Here is a 21,738-nt window from a genome sequence, read left to right as displayed (position 1 = left end):
TATCATAGAATCATAGAATCATAGAATGGTAAGGGTTGGAAAGGACCTTAAAGATCATCTAGTTCCAACCTGCCTGCCATGAGCAGGCTCGTCTTCCACTAGACCTGGTTACTCAGAGTTCCATCCAACCTGGCCTTGAACACTTCTAGGGAGGGGACATCCACAACTTCTCTGGGCAACCTGTTCCAGTATTTCACCACCCTCATGGTGAAGAATTTCTTCCTAATATCTAACCTAAATCTGCCCTCTTTTAGTTTACAGCCATTCCCCCTTGTCCTATCACTAAACACCCTTGTAAGAAGTCCCTCCCCATCCTTCCTGTAGGCCCCCATCAGGTGCTGGCAGGCTGCTATAAGGTCACCCCGGAGCCTTCTCTTCTCCAGGCTGAACAGCCCCAACTCTCTTAGCCTGTCCTCGTAAGAGAGGTGCTCCAGCCCTCTGATCATTTTTGTGGCCCTCCTCTGGACCCGCTCCAACACATCCATGTCCTTCCTATGTTGGGGTCTCCAGAGCTGGACGCAGTACTCCAGGTGGGGTCTCACAAGAGCAGTGTAAAGGGGCAGAATCACCTCCCTCGAGCTGCTGGCCACGCTTCTCTTGATGCAGCCCAGGATACAGTTGGCTTTCTGGGCTGCAAGCGCACATTGCCGGTTCATGTTGAGCTACTCATCCAGCAGTACCCCCAACTCCTTTTCCTTAGGGCTGCTCTCGAGCCACTCTCTGCCCAGCCTGTACTTGTGTTTGGGATTGCCCTGACCCACGCGCAGGACCTTGCACAAGGCCTTGTTGAACTTCATGCGGTTCACACAGGCCCACCTCTCCAGCCTGTCAAGTTCCCTCTGAATGGCATCCTTTCCCTCCAGCGTCTCAACCACACCACACGGCATGGTGTTGTCAACAAACTTGCTGAGGGTGCACTCAGTCCCACTGTCCATGTCGCCGACAAAGATATTAAACAGCACCGGCCCCAGTACCGACCCCTGAGGCACACCACTCATCACTGGTCTTCACCTGGACATTGAGCCACTGGTACCACTGTCCTAGCGATATTCTTGAAAGTCATGATTTGATAGGTATCTTTGGTAGCAGTCATGGCTTAATGAAATCGCACTGCTTTCTTCAGCTTTCCACCTCCATGCCCTGGTCCCTCCGTTGGGCTGACACCATGTCACTTTGTGCAAGGAATTCATCACTCTGAAAACCATATGAAAACAAATAAAAGTTTTTAAAGTAGTATTGCTGTTTAAGTTCTTATACAGTGAGGAAGCCATGGTCTAAATTTACTAGTTAGACAATAAATATGATTTGAGTGTTAGTCCAGTTATGCCTACATTTTGATTTTAAGAAGTCTGTCATACTCTGCTCCATTGTCTTCTCCTTCCCACTGCCATCCTTCATTAGAAAACTCAGTAATGTAATCTGAAAGGCAAGTGATTAATTTCTAACATGCAAAGCCCATATGTGCCCATTTTATGCATGAAGATTATGGCATATGGGTTACTGAATTTTTATTTAAAAAAAACCCCACCACATAATTGGAGGCTGGATGTAGCTTTCATCTGGACTGGATGAAGGGGAGGACTCAGGTTTGTGTGCTACTGAATTTAGGTCACCAACATGGTAAGTGCTCCCCTGAAGGGCAAAGTGCTGTAAGGAGGCAGGTAACTGCCACAAGCTTCTGCTGAATTTGTTCAGGGAACTTACCTCTCTGCTCTTTTGTTGCTGCGTTGCCAGCCAGTGTCTTGCTTCAGGGTACAATTTTTTCTTGTTTGTACTATGAAGTACATGATCTTAGGCAACCTAGTTTAGTTCACCAAACCTCACTGACTTTTTTATACTGAATTATGTCGATTTGCTGATCTCTAAAAATCTATGTTTTAGATTTGAAAGGGCTTATTAAAAACATGCCAAAAGCTCAAAATAGGAACAGCTTTGAGGATTTTTATTTTGATGGTTTTAGTTTAGCAGAAACATTCAGTGATGTGGGTGTCTGCATAATGTAACATGTCCTCTTCCAGATCTTGCCTTTTCTGAATTCTTGAAGAAATCCCACACTCATTAAATAGCTTTCTATTATGATAATTTGGAGAGAAAATTGCTGTACTTTGGCTTTCCCACTGAGTGAAGTCTCATTATAAATCATCTCTTTATGGCTCCAAAATGCTGCGCTTCCAAACTTCACTCATTAATAAATGAGTTTCATAATGGCTGGCTGCTTGCACCGGAGCCCCGCTCGGGAAAGACACTTGCGTTCACTTCCTCGATGCCCCAAACACCTTTGCAATACAGCAGGCCTATAAACCAGGAATTAATAAGGAAGGCTTTGTGTGTGTGTGTGTGCGTGAACATGAATGAGTAAATGCAGGCAAAATTATTTCTATTTGCACTGTTTTTATTTCTTCCTCCTTTGTTTCATCCAAAAAAGCAGAGAAACTTATTTAAAACAAATTTTTTGATAATGGTACTGAATGTGTTTAACAAAAAATAAATTTCTTGGTTTCTTCTAAAAAAATACATATTTTTTCATTTCCTTCAGAGAAGCTGGATTGTTTTCCAAGCTAAACTGATTTGACCACAGATCATTGCCTAGCATGAAATATTAAACATCTTATTTTAAGCTAAACAAGGTAACTGTGCAGGCATTTAAGAAAATTTAATGTAATCTGTTAAGGGGCTTCAGCATACCTCTTACAGTACCAGTAATTGACCGCTTTTAAGTACTTCATCCTGTAATAGTTCGGTTGAGAAGTATCTTGGTATTGTTTCACAGGAGATTGCTAACTGCCTCATTTCTTCACATTAGCTTAATAGAGAATAATGAGTCATCATATCAATTACAATCCCATGATATAAAGTGAGTTTTGTCATCCATATTCTACTTCACCATTTTTCATCTCTCTGTATTTGATTCTTAAGGATTTGGTTTTGCATTACTGAGGTCCGTAATTGCTTTACCTTTAACTCTGTCCCTGCATCAGACCCTAGTAATACAGTTTGTGTTTAAATTAAACACAGGACTGTGCTTAAATATCCTTTTAAATACCCCTTAAAAAGGTGTCTAGACTAAGGGTACAAAAAATTACCACTAAGTTTTTTGTTTTAAATTATCTTCGTATTTCATGTGCAGGCAAACAAGGTAAAGGATATTCCATTCAAGCTATTCTATTATTTTTATCAAACGTACTTTTGAGGATATTTTCTATTGAAGTATTTGCATTTTTTATCATTGGCTAAATATTCTTATATTTTTGCATTTCTGTTCCTGTGATGTCTTTGCAACACTCTTTGCTATCATTGGGTAGTCATTACTTGTACAGCTAGCCAGTGCTGTGTGCTGCAAAAAGTTTAATTTGTTCTCTCTATTCATTTTCTAATAGATATTCATTCCCTCTTCTATTTAGTGTATTCAGTAGGGAATGAATACAAAAAATGTCCCCAGTAATTAACATAAAACATAGCAAGCTCTCTCTTCTATAAATTAGTCTTTGAGCATAACCGATTCTGTAAGAGACTGACTTGATCTAATGGAAAATAGGAACAAATGAAATTGTTATTAAAATGTTACTTTTCCCAGTCTTGCTTCTCTGAGATTGCAGTGCTTACTGCTCAGGTTTTACAAAGGTTGTTTGTTTAATTTATTCTATAAGGTTTTTTTGCCCCCTCCGATGTGTTCTTCTTCAAACCTCAAAGCTCGTATTTCCAGAATTTTGTTCCCAGTGCTTCATAGCCGCCTGGTGAGCTATATGGGAGGCAAGACTAGGCCAGATGAAAAGGAGATATGTTGCTGTGCTTCAGACTATTTGTTTGGACTAGCAGTAGAAGAGGAGTTCCTGTCAATATCCTTGGAAAACAAGCTTTTCATCAATGGTGGTGACCTACTATTTGTTAGCATTCTCTTTGAGAATCTGCTGTTGGCAGTGATTTTGAATCTTGAAGGTATGTATATCTCACTATATATCACTTTTCTGAAGGCTTTCTGAAACTGATAGTCATTGCTACCTTGCTACATAGCTTCTCCAGTTCTTTGTGGTTCCCATTGTTTGAAATGTGATGCTATTGTAGCATAGAATAAGTAGAAATTATACAGAGATTGCATCCAGACCATAGGAGATATCTATTAAGCTGTTGTTTATAATAAGCACCGCCTCTGAAGTGAATGACTGATCAATGGCTGATACTGTGAAGTTTATTCCTACTTCTAAAGGAACTGACTTCAGGCATAACAGTTGCGCTGCTTGTGAGTGTCTTCTGGCCATCCTCTCGTACCACCTCATAAATAAATGTACTTTGTGTGGGGGTGGGTGTAGAAGGGGAGTATGATTTTTTTTCTTATTAATTTTTGTAGTTACAACATAGCCTTGTATTCAGTTTGTTACACACACAGTTTCTGAGTCACTTTAATTTTTTCTGCTATTTTGCTGAACCAGTAGATCTGAAAATAAAATATCTGTACCAAAACAAGCTTTAAATATTATTTTTTTCAAAGGAAATAAGTGACTACTTGTATGATCTTAAATTAATTTCTCTTGATAATATAAAGCGCCTTCCGAGTTGCTAAGCAGATTCTGTATTTCATGCAGATTTTCAATATTATCTGTGTTTCTCTTTCAAAATGTTGTAGGTGTTTAAGCTTTTCTAGAATTACAATTAAGTGTTTAAAGTTATAATACTTTTTCTTTGTTGTGAACATAGTTTCAGGATAACTGTGCTGCTTGTTCTTTTGCTATTTTTTAAAAGTACAAATAAACAAAACACCTCAATTTTTCAGTTGACAAAGGGGAAAACAAAAAACCCCGTTAAATGCTGCTTGTTTTGCACTGTAGAAACTGACTTTAGTAGCTGGATGGGTTTCCAGCTGGTGGATTTCTATTGTGTCTAGATAGGTTGTTCTGTCAAAACTAGAGCCAACTTGCTATTTATACCATGTACAGAAATTGATTATTGATGACTTCCTTCGACTGGATTGATGAAGTTTCTTAATCATTGCCAGAGGCTTAATCTGGCATTAAATGATATTTTTTCTCATAAAATCCATTTCTATTTGCATTAGTCAGTTAAAAAGTATGTGTCTGTTTACATTCTTATAGTGTATTTTTTCTCCCACTGTGTATTAAACCAGCTCTTAGGCTTTAACTTCCCTTTATTGCCATCTTATTAGTATAGGAAACGTGAAATGGGCCATAATAATTTTTGTTGGTAGGTTTATAGGTAGGATTGCAGTATGTGCTCTTTGCTTCTTTTTTTTCTTAAGCACGCCTGTACATTGTACAGAAGAACAGAATAAACTTCCTTTAGAAGAAAAAATGCATATTCACCTGTTCAGGTGATCAGGGCTTTATTAAGTTGCCAACACTTTCTACAGGATGAGTAGTTCAAAAACTTTGTCAAGTCAGATTTACGTAGCATGGTGTCGGAGATCCAAATGACATGGTGAGCCTCAGCCTTGGGTATTCGTTTTCAGATGTGTTCGTTCCTCAAGAGGAGAGCCCAGCTATTCAGCAGGTACAGATTTTGCTTTCCCAGTAGAATCATAGAATGCTTTGGGTTGGAAGGGACCTTTAGAGGTCATCTAGCCTAAGCAGGGACAGCTTCAGCGGCTTCAACTAGACCAGGTTGCTCAGAGCCCCGTCCAACCTGACCTTGAATGTTTCCAGGGATGGGGCTCCACTACCTTTCTGGGCAACCTGTTCCAGTGTTTCACCACCCTCACTGTAAAAAATTGGTTCCTTATATCTAGTCTAAATCTACCCTCCCTGAGTTCAGGAGGACTCGGGCAAAGCTTCTTTTCTCCTTGGGGCTCTGCAGGCCTACTCATCAGGTTGCTCAAGCCTAGTGCTGAGCCGTGCTGCCTGCCTGAGCTGTGCCAGTCATCAATGAGACTGTCCTGCTGCCTTGTAGTCCACGTGGCAGAGGTGAACTGGTGCTCTTCTACACAGCTGGATTTTTCCCTTGGTTCCCTTTGAACTTCTGTGAATTGCTCTGTGACATTGTGCAGTTGTATGTGCTAGCTGGATGTCTTAGCGTATTGATAATAAGAGTTTTTAAAAATTTCAAGCATTTTTTTTGTCTCGTTATGTATGCTGTTAGCTTTTTGCAGAGTCTTACTTGGATTATTTACTTTTAATATTTTTTCTTAACTTTTTTATATCTTGTATGTTATCAAGAAATTAGAACATAATAATGCCAACTTTTTGAGTCACTATTGCTGTTAACATTCTCACTTGGTGAGCTTGAAATGTGGCCATTAACTGGTATAAATTGCTGATACTAGTGACACTATTCTACCAACCAGAACGCTTGGATAATCATAATAACACAGCAAATAGAAACCAAGATTTAAATTAATGTTGCACTAAAGCTCTCAACACAAAATATCTGTCTTTCTATGTGTTTTATTTTTATTTTTTCAACATCACATATGGATATATCTGGGGGTAGAAGGATGCTTATGGAGAAGATGAGGAGGGCAGAAGTGGAAATGTATCACGAAAAAAATGTAGTGTTTACATTATGGTGACCAGGTTAGAAATAGTTCATTGACTCTCACAGATTGTTTTTTATTAATCTTTTGTGGGTTTTTTTTAGCTTTATACACAGTAGTTTTTAAGACATATGCTCTAGGATGAGAGAATGTCTTAAGGGCAGAGATGGGCAGAGATCACCATTAAATTGGTGGCTACATGAAGATTGCAAACCATTATAGAAGATTGAGGTTTGGTTTTGTTTTTTTTTTATTAGAGACAATGGCATGGATTTGCACAATTGGGGAAAAAAAGAAGTGTTTGTTTGTAAGAGGTGGATTTTAGAAATGTTCAGAAGATGCCAATGTGACTGGGGGAACAAAACATGAGGATCATATTAACAAACATTTTGCCTGAGTTGGAGGGAAGTGGAACAAATGTGAAGACAAAGTAGGACTGCAGGAAGCTCTAATGCAGAAATGACCAGAGCATGGATGGGTTATACTTTAAAGGGTCACAAAGAGAGAAAAATATGCTTCTTTTCAGTAGAAATGCTGATGATATTGTTATGGTAATTAGAGGAAGTAATGTTGAGAAGTTACCGCAAGAGGCTGTACAGTACATCATTCTGTCCCTGAAACAGGGCTGACAATACTTCTGTCTTTCCCACAAGTTATACGTTTAATGTATCCTTAAAGGCAGCATAAAGCTGTGGACTCAACCTCTATGGCAAATTTTTCCAGCGCATATCAAGCAGTGGAAAGCATCTCTTGATAGCTGACCTGAATCATCTTTTCCTGTACTGAAGCTTATTACTCTCTTCTTTTGGACATGAATATAGAGAACAGATTATTCCTTTCCTGTTTGCAGCAGTCATTTATATACTAGAAGGCAGCTGTCATGTCTATACAGCTTATGTTCATTTTTTCCTCATGGGACATGTTTTTCTAGATCACTAATCAGTCTCACTCCACTCCTCTGACCTCTCTCCAGTTCCTCTGTTTATTTCTGAAAGTTCTGTGCTGGAGCGAGACACTTTTAGGATTTACTAGTATCGAGAAGAGTGGAAGGATTACTTCACAGGTCTGAAAGGGTGTGCTTTCATCGGTAGTCTCAGTACAGCGTTTACCTTTTAGCAGTGGTTTAAAAGAGTTGCTTGTGATCTGTGATAATCCCTGAAGCTTCTCTAAAGAAGAGCCAGCTACTTGTTCCGCGTCTCATACCTGTGTAGCTTTAAGCAGTTGGAGCTGCCCCTGCCTTTTATACAGGGTTATTTTTCTGAACATTTCTCTGTTTTTTCAAGATCGTTTTGAATTCCAGTACTGCCTTCCAATATACTTGCGTGTTCAGTGAGCTCTCAGCATTTTGGCTAGTGCAGAAAGTGCAGCACCCCTCCTTCACTGCGGAACCTCTCGAATGAGATGATGCTTGTTAAATGAAGTGCAGGTTGTACTACCTCTCTACCTGTGCCCTGGTAACAGCGCGGGGCAGCATTCCTGGGCAGTCTGGCAGTTCAGGAATGTCTTTTGGTCCCAGTGGGCTTCTAACCCCCTGTGACAAGTTCTTGCTGCTGCAGATAGGTGGATTAACCCTGGGTAGGTAACCATAGTGTCACCATAGTCACGCTGCATTTGGCTGTGTAGATTTATCCTGAGAGAGCTTTCTCTGTTGCGCTGATAGTGCTCACAGATTTATCAAGCTACTGTAGTCCCTTCTGCTCATGTACTACCTCCAGTCATTCATACAGTTTGTGCGCTTCATGCAATTTGTCTTCTCCCCTGTAGTCCTTATAACATTTTTTTTCAGCTGAGACATTAGAGGGGTTTTTTTTTAATTTGTGGATTCATATTAAAGAATTAGAGGAAGACTGTGGGCAATTTGAAATTCAACTATTTGTAACTCAATTTAAATTTTAGTAAGGCAAGTCAACAGCAATAAGGACGGCTTAGCTTGTGCTGCTTCCTAATTACAATAAAAGTATGTACACATAATGTTCAACTGTTTCATGAATGCACTGACTTCCTTGTTGAGGAAGAGTTGTGTGGGTGCATAACACTAGAAGTGAGCATCATTTAATCTGTACAGTTGGTTGCTGTATTGGATAAGCTATAGAGTTCCAGTTCAGAGGAAAAACAGACCTTCAGGCCAGCTGCTCTTGTATCACCAGTGTAAATGGGGGAACCTCATTTAGTGGGCCATGTGAACAGGAACAAACTGGAAAAGTGGAGAGGGAGCAGTAAAGGCCACTTCCAGCTCAGTACTATGACCTAGCAGGCGCTGTGGCAAATAGCTTCGTCCCTGGTGGGGATACACTTTGAACTCTAGGTCAGCTCAAATCCAGCTGAGCTGTGATCCAGGAGCCTCTACCTGTCGTCGAAAGAAGATACTGTCAGTCTAGTGATTTGGCAGCATTTTGCTGCTTTGGGAAGCCCCAGTTCTCAAGCCAACATATTTTCAAGGAGCTCTAAGTTGGAAAAGAAACTTCTGTGAGTAATGCCTGGTGACTTAACCACTTTATTTTCTGTGTTTCTTGAGTTCTAAAAATAACATTTTGTGTGTGGTTAGCCTCAGTGATTTTGATATCTGGGCTGTCTTGACCATGTGCCGTATATAATGCTGCTTTGTGACATGGACAAGGTGAGGTTAAAAGAACAGTGTCTTTTGAAAACGCTTTGGATACTGCTTAGGTGATGACTGAGCTTTGGCAGGGGCTGTCCAATCAAGAAATCTGCTGCAGTTCCTTATTTTAAGAGCAGTATAATGGAGTGAGGAATTAGGATTTAATGCAAGGGAAATGTGCAGTGTGGGTGGGTCATGCAGATGGATTTTGGTAGGGAGACGAAAAAGTTTTCTGTAGTCACAAACACTAAAAATGCAGTGGTGGTACTTCATTGTTAGCAGGCAGGAGAGATGTTAAATCTGATCTAAATCAGTGCTTATTTTTTCCCCAGATGAAAACGACTACTTATGAAAGGTTAGAGGATTTATGGGGGTGTCAAAACATATGGCAGATGGGCTGGATTAGGACTCATGAGTATAGTAATCCAAATCCTTTCTGCCAAGCGTTACAGAGGATCACTTGCTGCTGCTGGGCTACACTAAATGTACACAGTCAGAAGAGCACAGGCTGTCAGGAGTCTCAGAGGAAGAGTTGCTAGTGAAAGTGGTTGTCTGAGCAGAGTTCATTTTGAAAGCACTTTCTTTGCAGGCAAAAGTCTGCTGGGGAACTGATTATATTATTTAATGCTAATAAATTGCTGTAACCATTTTTTTTTGTCCTTTGGTTTGCTATGGAAAGCCTGGAAGAAAGTAAAGCCAAAGTGTGCGCTAAGCCTTTCTAATTATCTCTGACTACATTAGTACAGAGGGATAAAAGCTGTGTTGAGAGATGAAGAACGGGGAATGAGTTTGTCATTTCCCTTCGAAGCCAATGCTGTCTGTGTGTGATTTAAGAAAAAAAAAAGGTATCCAACTTTCAATTTTTGTGACAGACGTTTAAATGTTAGACACAGTTCTAGTCCTGGTTTTAGACTGAGTCCAGAGGATCTCCTCTGAAATCTGAAAATCCACAATGGCGTGTAAGTGTTATACAGGTTATTGGTAGCTGTAGTTAATGTGTAGTTAATTTTAAAAAGATGTAAACCTACTGGCTTTTGAGAAGATCCTTGTCTGAAATGGTTTCTGGGGAAGGATGTAAACCATTTGTGTCTGAGGGAACAAGAGAATATTTGACTCCACTCCTGTAGTCAGTTAATTGAGCTAAAGAATCCACCAGAGCTCCTGCTCTAATATTTCACAACATAATAAATAGATTTCTTGGTGTGGAAAACCACCTGCTCGGCTATCTGTGAGCTCCGCGAGTGAATGCTCTGATATTTTACTTGACACTGGTGTAAAATTTAGGGAAAAAAAAAAAAAAAAAAAGTTAAAGCATGAAATACAATATTACATATAGATATGTTGTGTTCCTTGTAGAACCAGAAAGTGTAAGGATCCAGACCTTACAGATCTTAAATTTAAGCTTAAAAGGGAGACTGCAAATAGTTACTCCAGCAGCAAGGATGGATTAGCTCTGAGGTACAGACCGTTTGCATTCTAGGGCTAGGAGCAAGAGGCAGGATTTTCTATGTTACTGTTTTATGGTGTATGAAGATCTGAAAGTTTTTAGCAGATTTCTCTGTTATCCATGAGGAATGGCATATCTGCTGTAGCATGGTTTTATCAAAGACCTTTGTAATGTGAACTTTCTCAGCATTTGATTGAAAAGTGCAATTGTTAGAACTTCAGGAAAGGGAGATTTTCTTCCAGTTGTCAAGTAAGTATTAGCAAAATAACAAAGCAGTCTAAGCAATCCATGAAAGCTCACTTCTCATCTGTTAATCAAGTTTCACTTGCTTAGTAGTTAGGATGTCTTAATCTTTCGACTGGTATATAGTCTTCCAGCAAAGACCTGCTCTGAATTTCTAATTAAAACAAACAAATGAACAAAACCCCCCCCAATCTTCCACTTCGCAACCTCTTTCCCTCTAAGCAGCCTCCTCTTAAGAGACTGTAGAAAAGTGTATATAAAGAGCAAAAAAAGGTCACATTTAACATTTGAGAGTTATTTATATGCATGTTTGGAATGAGAAAATGAGTTTGCAAATAATTGAGCCAGAGGGGTGGGCAGAAGATTTTCCATGTAGCAAAATATGACAGGAATGAGAGGATAAGTTGAATCAGGGACATGTTTTACTATGAGGGTGTACGTGCAAATCCATGAAATCTGAATAATCTTTTTTTTCCAAATATAAACGTAGTTGGGAGTTTCAGTGATAACCAGTTTACACAGCTTTACAACATTAAAAGCATTTTAACAGTCCTGACAGACAGGGATGAAACAGTATCTGAGATGAGTTGCAAAGTATTATCTAGCTTACAAATAAAAGGAGGTTGTTACAGTAGGCTTTCCAGGGAATATATTAATCATAAAGTGTAGATGTGGGTTTTGATTGATTTATTACCAAAAAATTGTTGATTTTCCAGAATATAGAAATATGCAGAAGCTAATAAATCAAACTGGATTTAATATGGCAAATGAAATATGTGGCCTCCGGTTTTACTTCATGTATTAAAAATGCCTGCATTTTTTTGGTGGTTCTGATACAAGTACATAAATATTTTCATTATAAATTTGTTTGTTCCCTCCTAATGCCTCCATTGAATTCTTCTCTATTGTCTCAAAATTGAATGAATTAATCTAACTACCATTAAATATTTTAAACTTCACAAGGAGAAACTCTACAGAAATAGGAAAAGGAATAAATTTGTTCATGAGATAAGCAGATAAATTATAGTGACTAGACCACGTCTTGTTACTGGAACATCAGTAACCTCTTGGTAGAAAACTATTAACAATTTACCTAAAATAGAGCAGCACAATCATCTGTATTTCATAATATCAAGGGGAGAGTCCTCCCACAAAGGAGAAAAATGAGCTGTTTGAGAGAAAAATGATAAAACATTCCAGTGTGAGGTCCTGCTTCTGAATAACTGAGGAAGCGTTGAAAAACCAACCCAGGAATGTGTAGCCTGAGATGGAAAAAACAGACCTGATAAACTGAAAAATGATTGAAAAGTAATTCTTTGTAATAATGGGGGAAAAGATTATCAAAGTGCTTACACCATACCTGGAGCTATTTGGCAAATAGTTTTTCTTTTCTTACAAAAGGCATTTGAGAAATAGAAATATAAAAATAGACATGTTTTAGCTTTTACAGATTCTTCTGCAAATAGAGAGTAATCCAGAGCAGCTTTCATTTAGGACGCCCATGTAGTTGATAGCAGAACTTAAGCTCATCAGTCCTAGAAATAGGTGAGAAAATCTTGCTTCCTGATTCTCATCTAGGCAGAAGTGGTATGTTTCTGCAAGCATTTCAGTAAGTAAATGCTTTCAGATACAATGGGGAGGAACGCAACAAGCAGCTCCACTGGGCAAATGTTGAGTTATTTCATAAATAAGTGGAGGCTCTTCGAGTTGCCAGCATGATGACATGGGTAGGTGGAGGCAGCTGCATGCTTCACATAATGCTACTTAGGCGGATATCAAGATGTGAAAGGTTTTAGATCACTTATTCAATATGGTGTGCTTGAAGGAAAAAACTGATATGTTTGGCTGTGAGATGCAAAATGAAGTGAGGCTTTCAGTAGTGGGCAGATCTGAAGGCTCCAAATGTTCACTGTAGTTAATAGGTAGGAGCTGGAAGATCTAAACATGGAATCTGTGTCAGTTTTCTGCTGTTGGCTTCTTGCAAAGTTGATTTGGTTCTCAGCTGAAATATCTTAGGAGAGACTTTAAGGAAAAAGGAACTGGAACATTCTTTAAACTTTAAAAATAGTTAAGGCAAACTGGTGTATGTAAGTTTCCATAAATTCCTCTAAAATAAAGAGTTTTCAAAAGATTACACAACTAAATCTTAAGCAAGGACTGACAGCCCTAAGATCTTTAAAGGCTTGACTGATGCAGGCTTGATACAGTTTAAATGAAAGAGCCTGTGCTTTTAGTCTGACCAGTGTCATACCCCAACATTTCGTGATCCAAATGTCAGAGACCAGGTTCTATAGTGCTGGTTTCCATTAACAAAAAAAAAGTTGTCAGATATTTCTCAGTTCCTTTTGTTTATAATTTACAGAATTAAACACCTGGTGTTGATTTGTACTGATTTTTTTGTGTTTTTTTTGTTTGTTTGTTTCTTGCAGAGAAAGAATTTGACCCTCTTCTTCAGCATTGGTTTATTGACCTCCTGGGGGACTGCACTGCTGGGTGTCCGCTTATACTGGATGGGCAACAAGCCCCCAAGTTTTTCCAATTCTGACAATCCAGCAGCTGACTCAGACAGTTTTCTCACGCGTACGCTGACCTTCTTTTACCTGCCAACCAAGAACCTCTGGCTGTTGCTGTGCCCAGATACCCTCAGCTTTGACTGGTCTATGGATGCCGTGCCTCTTCTTAAAGCAGTCAGTGACTGGAGGAATCTACACACTGTGGCCTTCTATGCTGGACTCCTACTCCTTGCCTACTTTAGCTTGAAGGGCTCCAGCAATGAGAAAGAATGCAATGGGAGAACTGTAATGAACGGCAAGCAGAATGCTAATGGGCATAGCTGTCACTCAGAGATGGAGTACAAGACACTGGAGGTGAAGTCAAGCTTTGCATCAAAAGAAGAGAATGGTATAAAAAAGCATGAAATGCAGAAACTGCAGCTTCCTTCAACTGAGAACATTGTCATTCTGTCTCTGTCTTTGTTAATAGTGCCCTTTGTTCCTGCCACGAACTTATTTTTCTATGTTGGCTTTGTAATAGCAGAGCGTGTGCTGTATGTTCCTAGTATGGGCTTCTGCCTGCTGGTTACAGTAGGTGTCAGGGCCCTTTATGTCAAAGCCCAAAAGCGCTTTCTGAAGAACTTGGTTTTTTGTTCCACTGCTGCATTAATTGTTTTCTATGGACTCAAGACTGTTGTCAGGAATGGGGACTGGCAGAATGAGGAGATGCTGTATAGGTCAGGGATAAAAGTAAACCCTGCTAAAGGTAATTTTTGCTCTTTATGGTGAATGTTTTATTTATTCATATCTGTCTTTGCCTTTGAATTGTCTGCTTTTATGAACTATATCTAAAGAAGATACTTCAGGAAATGTCCTTTTAAGTTGCAATAATATGTATGTTAGTAAAAAACGAGGAAAAGCAGGAATGTGCTTTGATTAGGTGTTACAGGTGTGGCATTAACAAGGAGAAAATGAGACCCTAAGGTAAGAGGATACTTTCTTTTTCACTGATCTTAGTTCTGTATTTTGGAATTAAAGATTTGTCATTAGTATTACAGACCCCACCCTTGTAATTTTCCATCTGGAGTCTGGTATCTATCATGCTAATGAAGGTTTTTCATATTTCACCGAATGTTCTGCTCTCTATGACTAGAAAATACAAGGAATAGTAAAGGACAGCACCAGGGAGATGGTTTGTTTTGGGGTTTTTTATTTCATCTGATGGAAATAATGTCAATACTGCATATTAAAAATGAGGAAATAAGGTCACATTATTCAGCCTGGGAAATTACTGTAGTTCTTCCTGCATACAAGTAGTATAAAGAGTTATTGTCAAACACTTATGCCTTCATGTTAATGTATAAATGTCAGCTATTAGTAACGTTGCCCAGCTACTTCTCGCAAAGGCTGTATCTGTGCCGTAATGAAATGTGACTACAGCTAGTGTAAACACAACCAAACAGGCAGTAAACCGACTAGTTTAGCGATCAGTAACAATGTTTAGTTGTGGCTTGGTGGTTTCAGCATATACAGCAGACCCAGCTGGGATCCTGAACTGCATGCTGCCTGGCTGGACTACTCTTGGCACACAAGCGAGTTTACATGAGAACCGTCAGAATACCACCTGTGAGTGCAATGTAGGCATCGTTATTCACAATTCATCAGAAGTGAGAAGGGATGACTTGATTGCTTTGCCTTTCTGTGAAAGAAAAATTTGACAGCGCTTGAACATATTGCACTTGATTTTTTTCCAATTTTCTGCTTAGAAGCCCATTGTATGATGCAAAGTTGTCTGCTGTCGGAGGTCTGCTGCTTGGTTAGACAGTTATCATGCCATAGTCTAAAAGCTGTGACAGTAAGAGGCAAAGGCAGGTGTTACTCTGAACTGATAGGGAATGAAAAAGTAGATGTGGCAGGTAAGATGCCTTCCAAAACAGCTTGTCAATCGTCAGTCTGATTTCATAACTCTTCTTCATATGCTTTGTCACGCTAAACTTGTTGCTGCAGGAGGTGACTTTTTGTTAACTGTGAACAAGCACATCCCGTTTCTTTTACTTTTTTCAAGACTAAAGCAGGAGGTCAAGAAATGAAGAGAAGTAACTGAACAGCAAGACAGCACACTAGAATAATTATATGATGCTGTGAGACTTACCAGTTTAGTGGTGATATAAAGCTTATGTTAAAACATTGGCATTCCTTGGAAAGAAAAGAGTGTGTGTGCACTTGATTATATGGTTAATGTATGTTTCATTTTTGTCCTTGGTGGAGATCCGCAGATATTCTAGACTGTATTAATAGTTGTCTGCTTGCTTTGAGCCATTTTTTGTGATTAAAACAAATAATATTCTAGTTTTCGTTCAACGGTAGGATTGACTGCAGTATTGTCTGGAAATTAGACTACTGGGTATTATACTCCCAGGAGACAAGGCGAGCTGTTTTCATCGTACACATCTCAGAACGCACAGAGTTGTGTATATGTGATTGTCTGCTTTCTTGCCATATAAGCTGACATTAAGTTTCTTGTAAGATATGCAAAAGCAAAGACAGCATGTCAGTGTGGTGATATAGACGTGACTGAGCTGACTGTAACTCTCCTTAATATATCCTGTTAAACTTCTGCTGAATATTTACTAGCCCACACACATTGTAACAAGGCTGGGTATCAGAAACTCCCAGCTAAAGCCACCTGTCACCAAACTCTATTCATTATTGTGAATACTTCCCAGATTATCCCTGGCTTTGACTATGCTAATTTTATTTTCTATTTCTCATACAATCAGGCAAGCCTAACTGGACTAGACTGGCTGCCAATCCTGCAAAAGCATTAGGAAACCAACAATTCAAACTACTCTTCAGTAGTTAAATGAGGTTGACATAGGAAAAACAATTTATTTTTGTTTGTCTCTTTTTTTTTTTATTTTTATGAATGCTAGAGATAAATAGGCTATTCAGACAGTGAGACAATGGACTGCTCAGTCAAGCAGTAGAGTGGAGAAGTGTTTTCCTTCTTTTTAGGCTGCTAAGAAGAAGCTGCCACTTCTTGTTTCTGTTTTCTTCGACTCACAGCCTTTTCTCCTCATGAGTATTTTCTTACTCATGAGTATTTTTGAGCGACAGGATCATTTTCCCTGACTGTTCTGCTTTTCTTCTCTCCTCCTGCAAAGAGCTCCCGAACAAGAGCTGCTTCTGTCCTAGGCTAAAAAGCAAAGAGGGACTCCAAGAACTCCCCGTGTGGGAACTGATAAAGAAGTAGAAATCCATGAAGACTGATTTTGCTAAAGCAAGGAACCGAGTATGTCCCAGATTCATCTATATTCTGGCCTAGCAGGATGAAAGCCACTGCGCGACTGGGTGCCATGCAACAGCATTGAGCTGATGTGCTGCACTGGTAAGGTCATTTGAGAGGCAAGCTGTGAGCACAGGTGCGGTTGTGTACTAATGCAACTGAACTGCTTTGGAAATGGAGTTATCTCACATGGTGATGGTTTATAATCAGGTCCTTCGCGTTGTAGTATGCGTGGGAATATAATCTCCGCTGCTGTGGGACTTTCAGGCAAACTTGTTCAGCGGCTTCTCCATCTTCGATTCTCAGTGGAGAAATGGTTGATAAGCGCCTCATCAATGCTTTCTTCTGGTCCCTTCACGGGCACCTTGCAGGCAGAGAAGTAGTGTTCTGCCTCAGGTAAGAAAGCCCCTATCCCTGCAGGCAGCCACAGCCTTTCTGCAATTCACATTTCTCCAGGCTGGCCTTGTCAATCACTGACAACATGGAGAAAATATCCAAAAGCACGGTGCATGGCTCGTCTCGCAAAGAATCCCGTAATACACCATGGGAGAGTCAAGTGAGTAGAAGCTGGTGATGCTGCCTGCGAGCCACTGTGCAAGTGCCGGCTTTCCTGGCTGCCTCCTTGGCTGGTGGAGTCATAATGAGGGCCCGGGCTGCCTGAGCTGCATCTGCTGCCAGGCTTGTTCCTCTGCTGTTTTTGCTATGACTAGTATTTCAAATATCTTTGAAGTGATCTGAGGCTTGCCTCATTACAGTTTGTCAGCACTTGATGGGACAAATAGGCAAGATAGATTCATGTAGTTTATGGATGCTGAAGTGGCTGTATACATTTTGGCACCAGGGAGGGAAAGGTGCAAGTATTTCTCTGTGCTGCCTTCAACTTAATGAGCAGCTCGACTGATGTAAAACAGCTCACATTATTTGAGTGTTCTTCTGTAGTGAAAGAAGCCTCCCAAAACGCAAAAAACCCCAAAAAACTTTAAAATGGGTAGTAGCTGTCATATCTTTTTCAGTTAGACTGAGAGTCATTCTGTGGTGATGATTATCTCATATTTAATATAAAATTGTAATAACACACAAAATAATTGTTCTCATTATGCCTTGTTATCTCTAGTTTTCTCTCTACTACAAAAACGTAGACTTCAAAAAGCATAAACTTTTTCCTTCAGGCCATTTGGTACCTTGCAGTCCACATCATAATGATCTTTGGTGTTCAGATATGTTTGCTGTGTGGTTATAGACACTGATTAAAGAAGTAGAAAATATGAGAGAGGCTTAGACTGTTAATCACAGAATCACAGAATGATAGGGGTTGGAAGGGACCTCTCTGGGTCATCTAGTCCAAACCCTCTGCTGAAGCAGGGTCACCTACAGCAGGCTGCACAGGACCTTGTCCAGGCTGGTCTTGAATATCTCCACAGAAGGAGAATCCACAGCCTCCCTAGGCAGCCTGTTCCAGTGCTCCGTCACCCTCAGAGGGAAGAAGTTCTTCCTCATGTTCAGACGGAACTTCCTGTGTTTCAGTTTGTGCCCATTGCCCCTTGTCCTGTCGCTGGGCACCGCTGAAAAGAGTTTGGCCCCATCCTCCTGACACCCACCCTTGAGATATTTATAAGCATTTATAAGGTCCCCTCTCAGCCTTCTCTTCTTCAGGCTGAACAAGCCCAGCTCCCTCAGCCTCTCCTCGTAGGAGAGATGCTCCAGTCCCCTCGTCATCCTCATAGCCCTCCGCTGGACTCTCTCCAGTAGCTCTTCATCTTTCTTGAACTGGGGAGCCCAGAACTGGACAGAGTACTCCAGATGAGGCCTCACTAGGGCAGTGTAGAGGGGGAGGAGAACCTCCCTCGACCTACTGGCCACACTCCTCCTAATGCACCCCAGGATATTTACTGATGAAATTTTAGTCTCCTGGTGTTTGCCGTGGCATTTGTAAATAAGCTTTGAAGATCCTGGAAATAGTTGACCTGCTTCAGCAAGTGGGTGCTTAACTTTAACCACACTTTCAAGACTTCCTAAATTTATGTGTGTGGTTACTGTTTTTGCAGTGGAATGTACAGCAGGAAACAGATACCAGGCTGCTTCCAGAAGTGGCAGTACCACATTACTGTGGCACTACACAGAGTCTGATAAGTTCTGTCTTGCATGTGGGACCCAATGAAGTTGGTATTACAGCGTTTGGCTTCAGAACCAGTTCTGCATGCGGCTCAGATGTTTGTTCTCGTTCCATCACGTAGCAGTGTTAACAAAATGTGATACCTTTGCATCTAGAGCAGGTCAGTAAGACTTGAATATGTACTTCAGTCCTTTCCTGAATCAGTTCTGCATGGAAAAAAAAATCTAAAAATTCCTTACTATCTCTTACATGAAGACAAAGTTGGGGTGAGAGGGTTGAGTCTCTTGGTTCAGATAAACTCTGCTGTTGGAGTTAAATTACTTAGATGTTCCTGATAGGTGATTGACACTAAGACTAAAATCAAAAAATCTTTCTGGCAAAATCATTCTGATCATCTGTGGTTTAAAATAATACCTTTTATAGTCCTACTGTGAGTTAAAAATCCTGTTTGTAGCATATTGCTTCTTACATTGATTACCCTGTTGTTCTCAGTGCGCAGCAAGAAGACCAAGACATGGTGTTGATAGAGAAGAATATGTAAGTTGTTCCATACTGATATAGAGAGTCAGTTCTATATTTCCACTCTTCCTCCTACTCCCAGTTTGTATGCATATTCTAATACTGAAATGCTCTTCTGGACCACAATGTTCCTTTTCCCCGTCCTACTTTTCTTTTTTTTACGTTTTGCAACAGGGTTATGAGATCTTCCTACCTCATCCTACTGTATTTGTGCCTGTAGAAGTTTGACAGAATTTCCTTTGGGTTTTTTGGCACTTTTCATATAGCATTCAGCCTTGATCAGTTTTACTCCATGGAACTTGGTAGATAATTACCTTTTTTCTTTTTCATCTCTTTTTTTTGTTGTTGTTTTCCGTACTCTTTTTTTCTGCATCATCACTTTAGCGTAGGATTGGTAAGGACTGCTTTTTTATGCATGTATGAAAGTCCTGATACAAACAAGAAGTTCAGACTGTGAAGCATCTTAGTTGAATGCCAATGTCTGGAGTATATGCTCATGTGAACAACCTTAAAAAAGTAGCAATTGCATTTTTGTTACATTTATAGTTTTCTTGTAATTCTGTGTAATTAGTTTAGTGTTTACTTTGCTAATACCATCTGCTAAATAGAATTGAAGAAATTCTTAAAGCTGAATTTAGCGTTTAGGACTCATCTGTGTAACATAATACTTGCCTTTTGGTCTGAACTACATAAAAAAAAATATACTCTTTGTTTTTATTATTTTTTCAAACACCAAATTTCATTTTTTCTGTCCATGTTGAAAAGCTTGTAGTGGTAATTTCCTCTTTATTTTACCATTGGTAGGGCAGCAAGCAAATGTATTTGCCATATGAACTGGTTTATGTGTTAGTGTAGGGGGGGAAAAAAAGTAATGTGAGTTAGTTTTGTTCCATTTACATAAATTTGTTATTGTTAAAAAGGTACCCAAATTTGTTTTCACCCAAAAGCTGCTCCTCTGATTTTTTTTTTTGGGGAGGGGGGGGAAGAAAATAATCATGCCTTGTCGTTGTAGAGATAGTATGCTCTAGTTCTGTGCAATTGGATAGAAGTAAATACTAGAAGCTGTTTCCACCTGGTTCAGCAGCTGGCTGCTGTTATCCTTATCTACTCTTCAGAAAATGATTCTTTGCTAATGGTAGCTGTCAGTAAGAGGTGCCTTCTTCAGCAGACAATAAAAATACCAACTTAATAGTGCAATGATAAAAAGTAGTTATAATACCTTTTAGTAAGCTAGGTAAAGAAGCCGTATTTCCCTCAAACAAAAAGGAGGTGATAAACCACTGTTTTCCATGACTGATAATATTTTTGTGTCACTAGTGATGACTGGACACAAAAGGAGAACAACTATTTTATGGTACGGCATTCTTCGAATATGTTTATTATTAAGACTTTACATTTTGCTGACAAGAAGCTGGGTCCTCTTGTAGTAACTTTAGAGCTTTGTTTTCAATAGCTGTGGCACACGGCTAGTTGTTCACCACTTGATTTTTGCCTGCTAGATAGTAGTGTGTATGTTAACAAATACCACACTGGGCTTTTAAAAATACTTCGAGCATTTGGGATTGCTTTTCAGTGTTTTAATGCATATATTCATTTTTTTGTACGCAACTTGACAGTAAAACTCCAACTCATCTTTGGGCAAGTAGCCCAAAGTATCACTGCTCAGTAATTATTTCTTGCTCCTTTGGTTCATTTGACTTCAATAATAGTAAAATCACTGTAAAAATGGTAAAGGTCTGACTCAGATAACATTACAGTGAATGGAAAATGCTGTTTTTGAAAAACAAGGCTTAGGAGAGAAAGCAATTTCAGGGCACAGGTTGCTATAAACCAGCAGATTTTAAGAATATAAAACCTGCTAATAATTATGCATAAAAGTTTTGCATATTATCACTCTTAAGAAATATCAGTGATACGAGCATAGCATCTGGAATTAGGTATTCACTAGTTTGTTTTAGGTTTGCTGATGAGCTCTTCTTTAGCCTTTGAACAAGCCACTTTAATCTTAATTTTTCCCTCTAGTGCAACTTTACTACCTATTTTCATTAGACTTTGGCTCTTTTAATAACCTTTTTTTGACTAATTGTATTAAAACCTCTCCACATTTATGACAGTATAATACCCCTACTAAGCTAGATGCTGAATAAATATCAGGATACATAGTCATTATGGTGATTCTTGATATACTTTTAAGTCAACTTTTTAAGAAATAATAGTCAAAGAATCATAGCACCAACTAGTCGTCAATCTTCCCAACATCTTCACCAGAACTTTCTGGTACATAATCTTTTGACTAAATGTTGCATGGATATTTTACTTGACTTCTATTATTATTTTCAACTTTGGTCAAAAATTTAAGTTTGGCTTTTTTTTAAAGAAGAAATTACTGTAAGGATAGTATAGCTTCAGTTAGTGTTGTAAAAACGTTTCCAATCATCAGTAATAACCCTAGTAAGAGCAACTGTACGGGGAAATGCACCTGATAATGAAATGATCTTATATAAGTAAAAAATTCAAAGGTGGTAAATTTGGTGTTTTGCTCACAACAAAAAGGACAG

The 21,738-nt window shown here is 39.3% G+C and overlaps 1 protein-coding gene across 4 annotated transcripts in view; it reads left to right on the top strand.

Annotated features, from left to right (window-relative positions):
* TMTC2 (transmembrane O-mannosyltransferase targeting cadherins 2) overlaps window positions 1-21,738 on the top strand; it is a 269,970-nt gene that overhangs the window by 144,499 nt on the left and 103,733 nt on the right. For all 4 annotated transcript variants that reach the window (XM_075428534.1, XM_075428536.1, XM_075428535.1 and 1 more), the window contains exon 3: window positions 13,200-14,028. In XM_075428534.1, coding sequence (XP_075284649.1) covers window positions 13,200-14,028 — 829 coding nt within the window. The remainder of the gene's footprint in view (window positions 1-13,199; window positions 14,029-21,738) is intronic.

Source organism: Opisthocomus hoazin, chromosome 8, assembly GCF_030867145.1.
Source record: "Opisthocomus hoazin isolate bOpiHoa1 chromosome 8, bOpiHoa1.hap1, whole genome shotgun sequence".
NCBI lineage: Eukaryota > Metazoa > Chordata > Aves > Opisthocomiformes > Opisthocomidae > Opisthocomus > Opisthocomus hoazin.
This window is presented reverse-complemented; position numbering and strand designations above follow the sequence as displayed.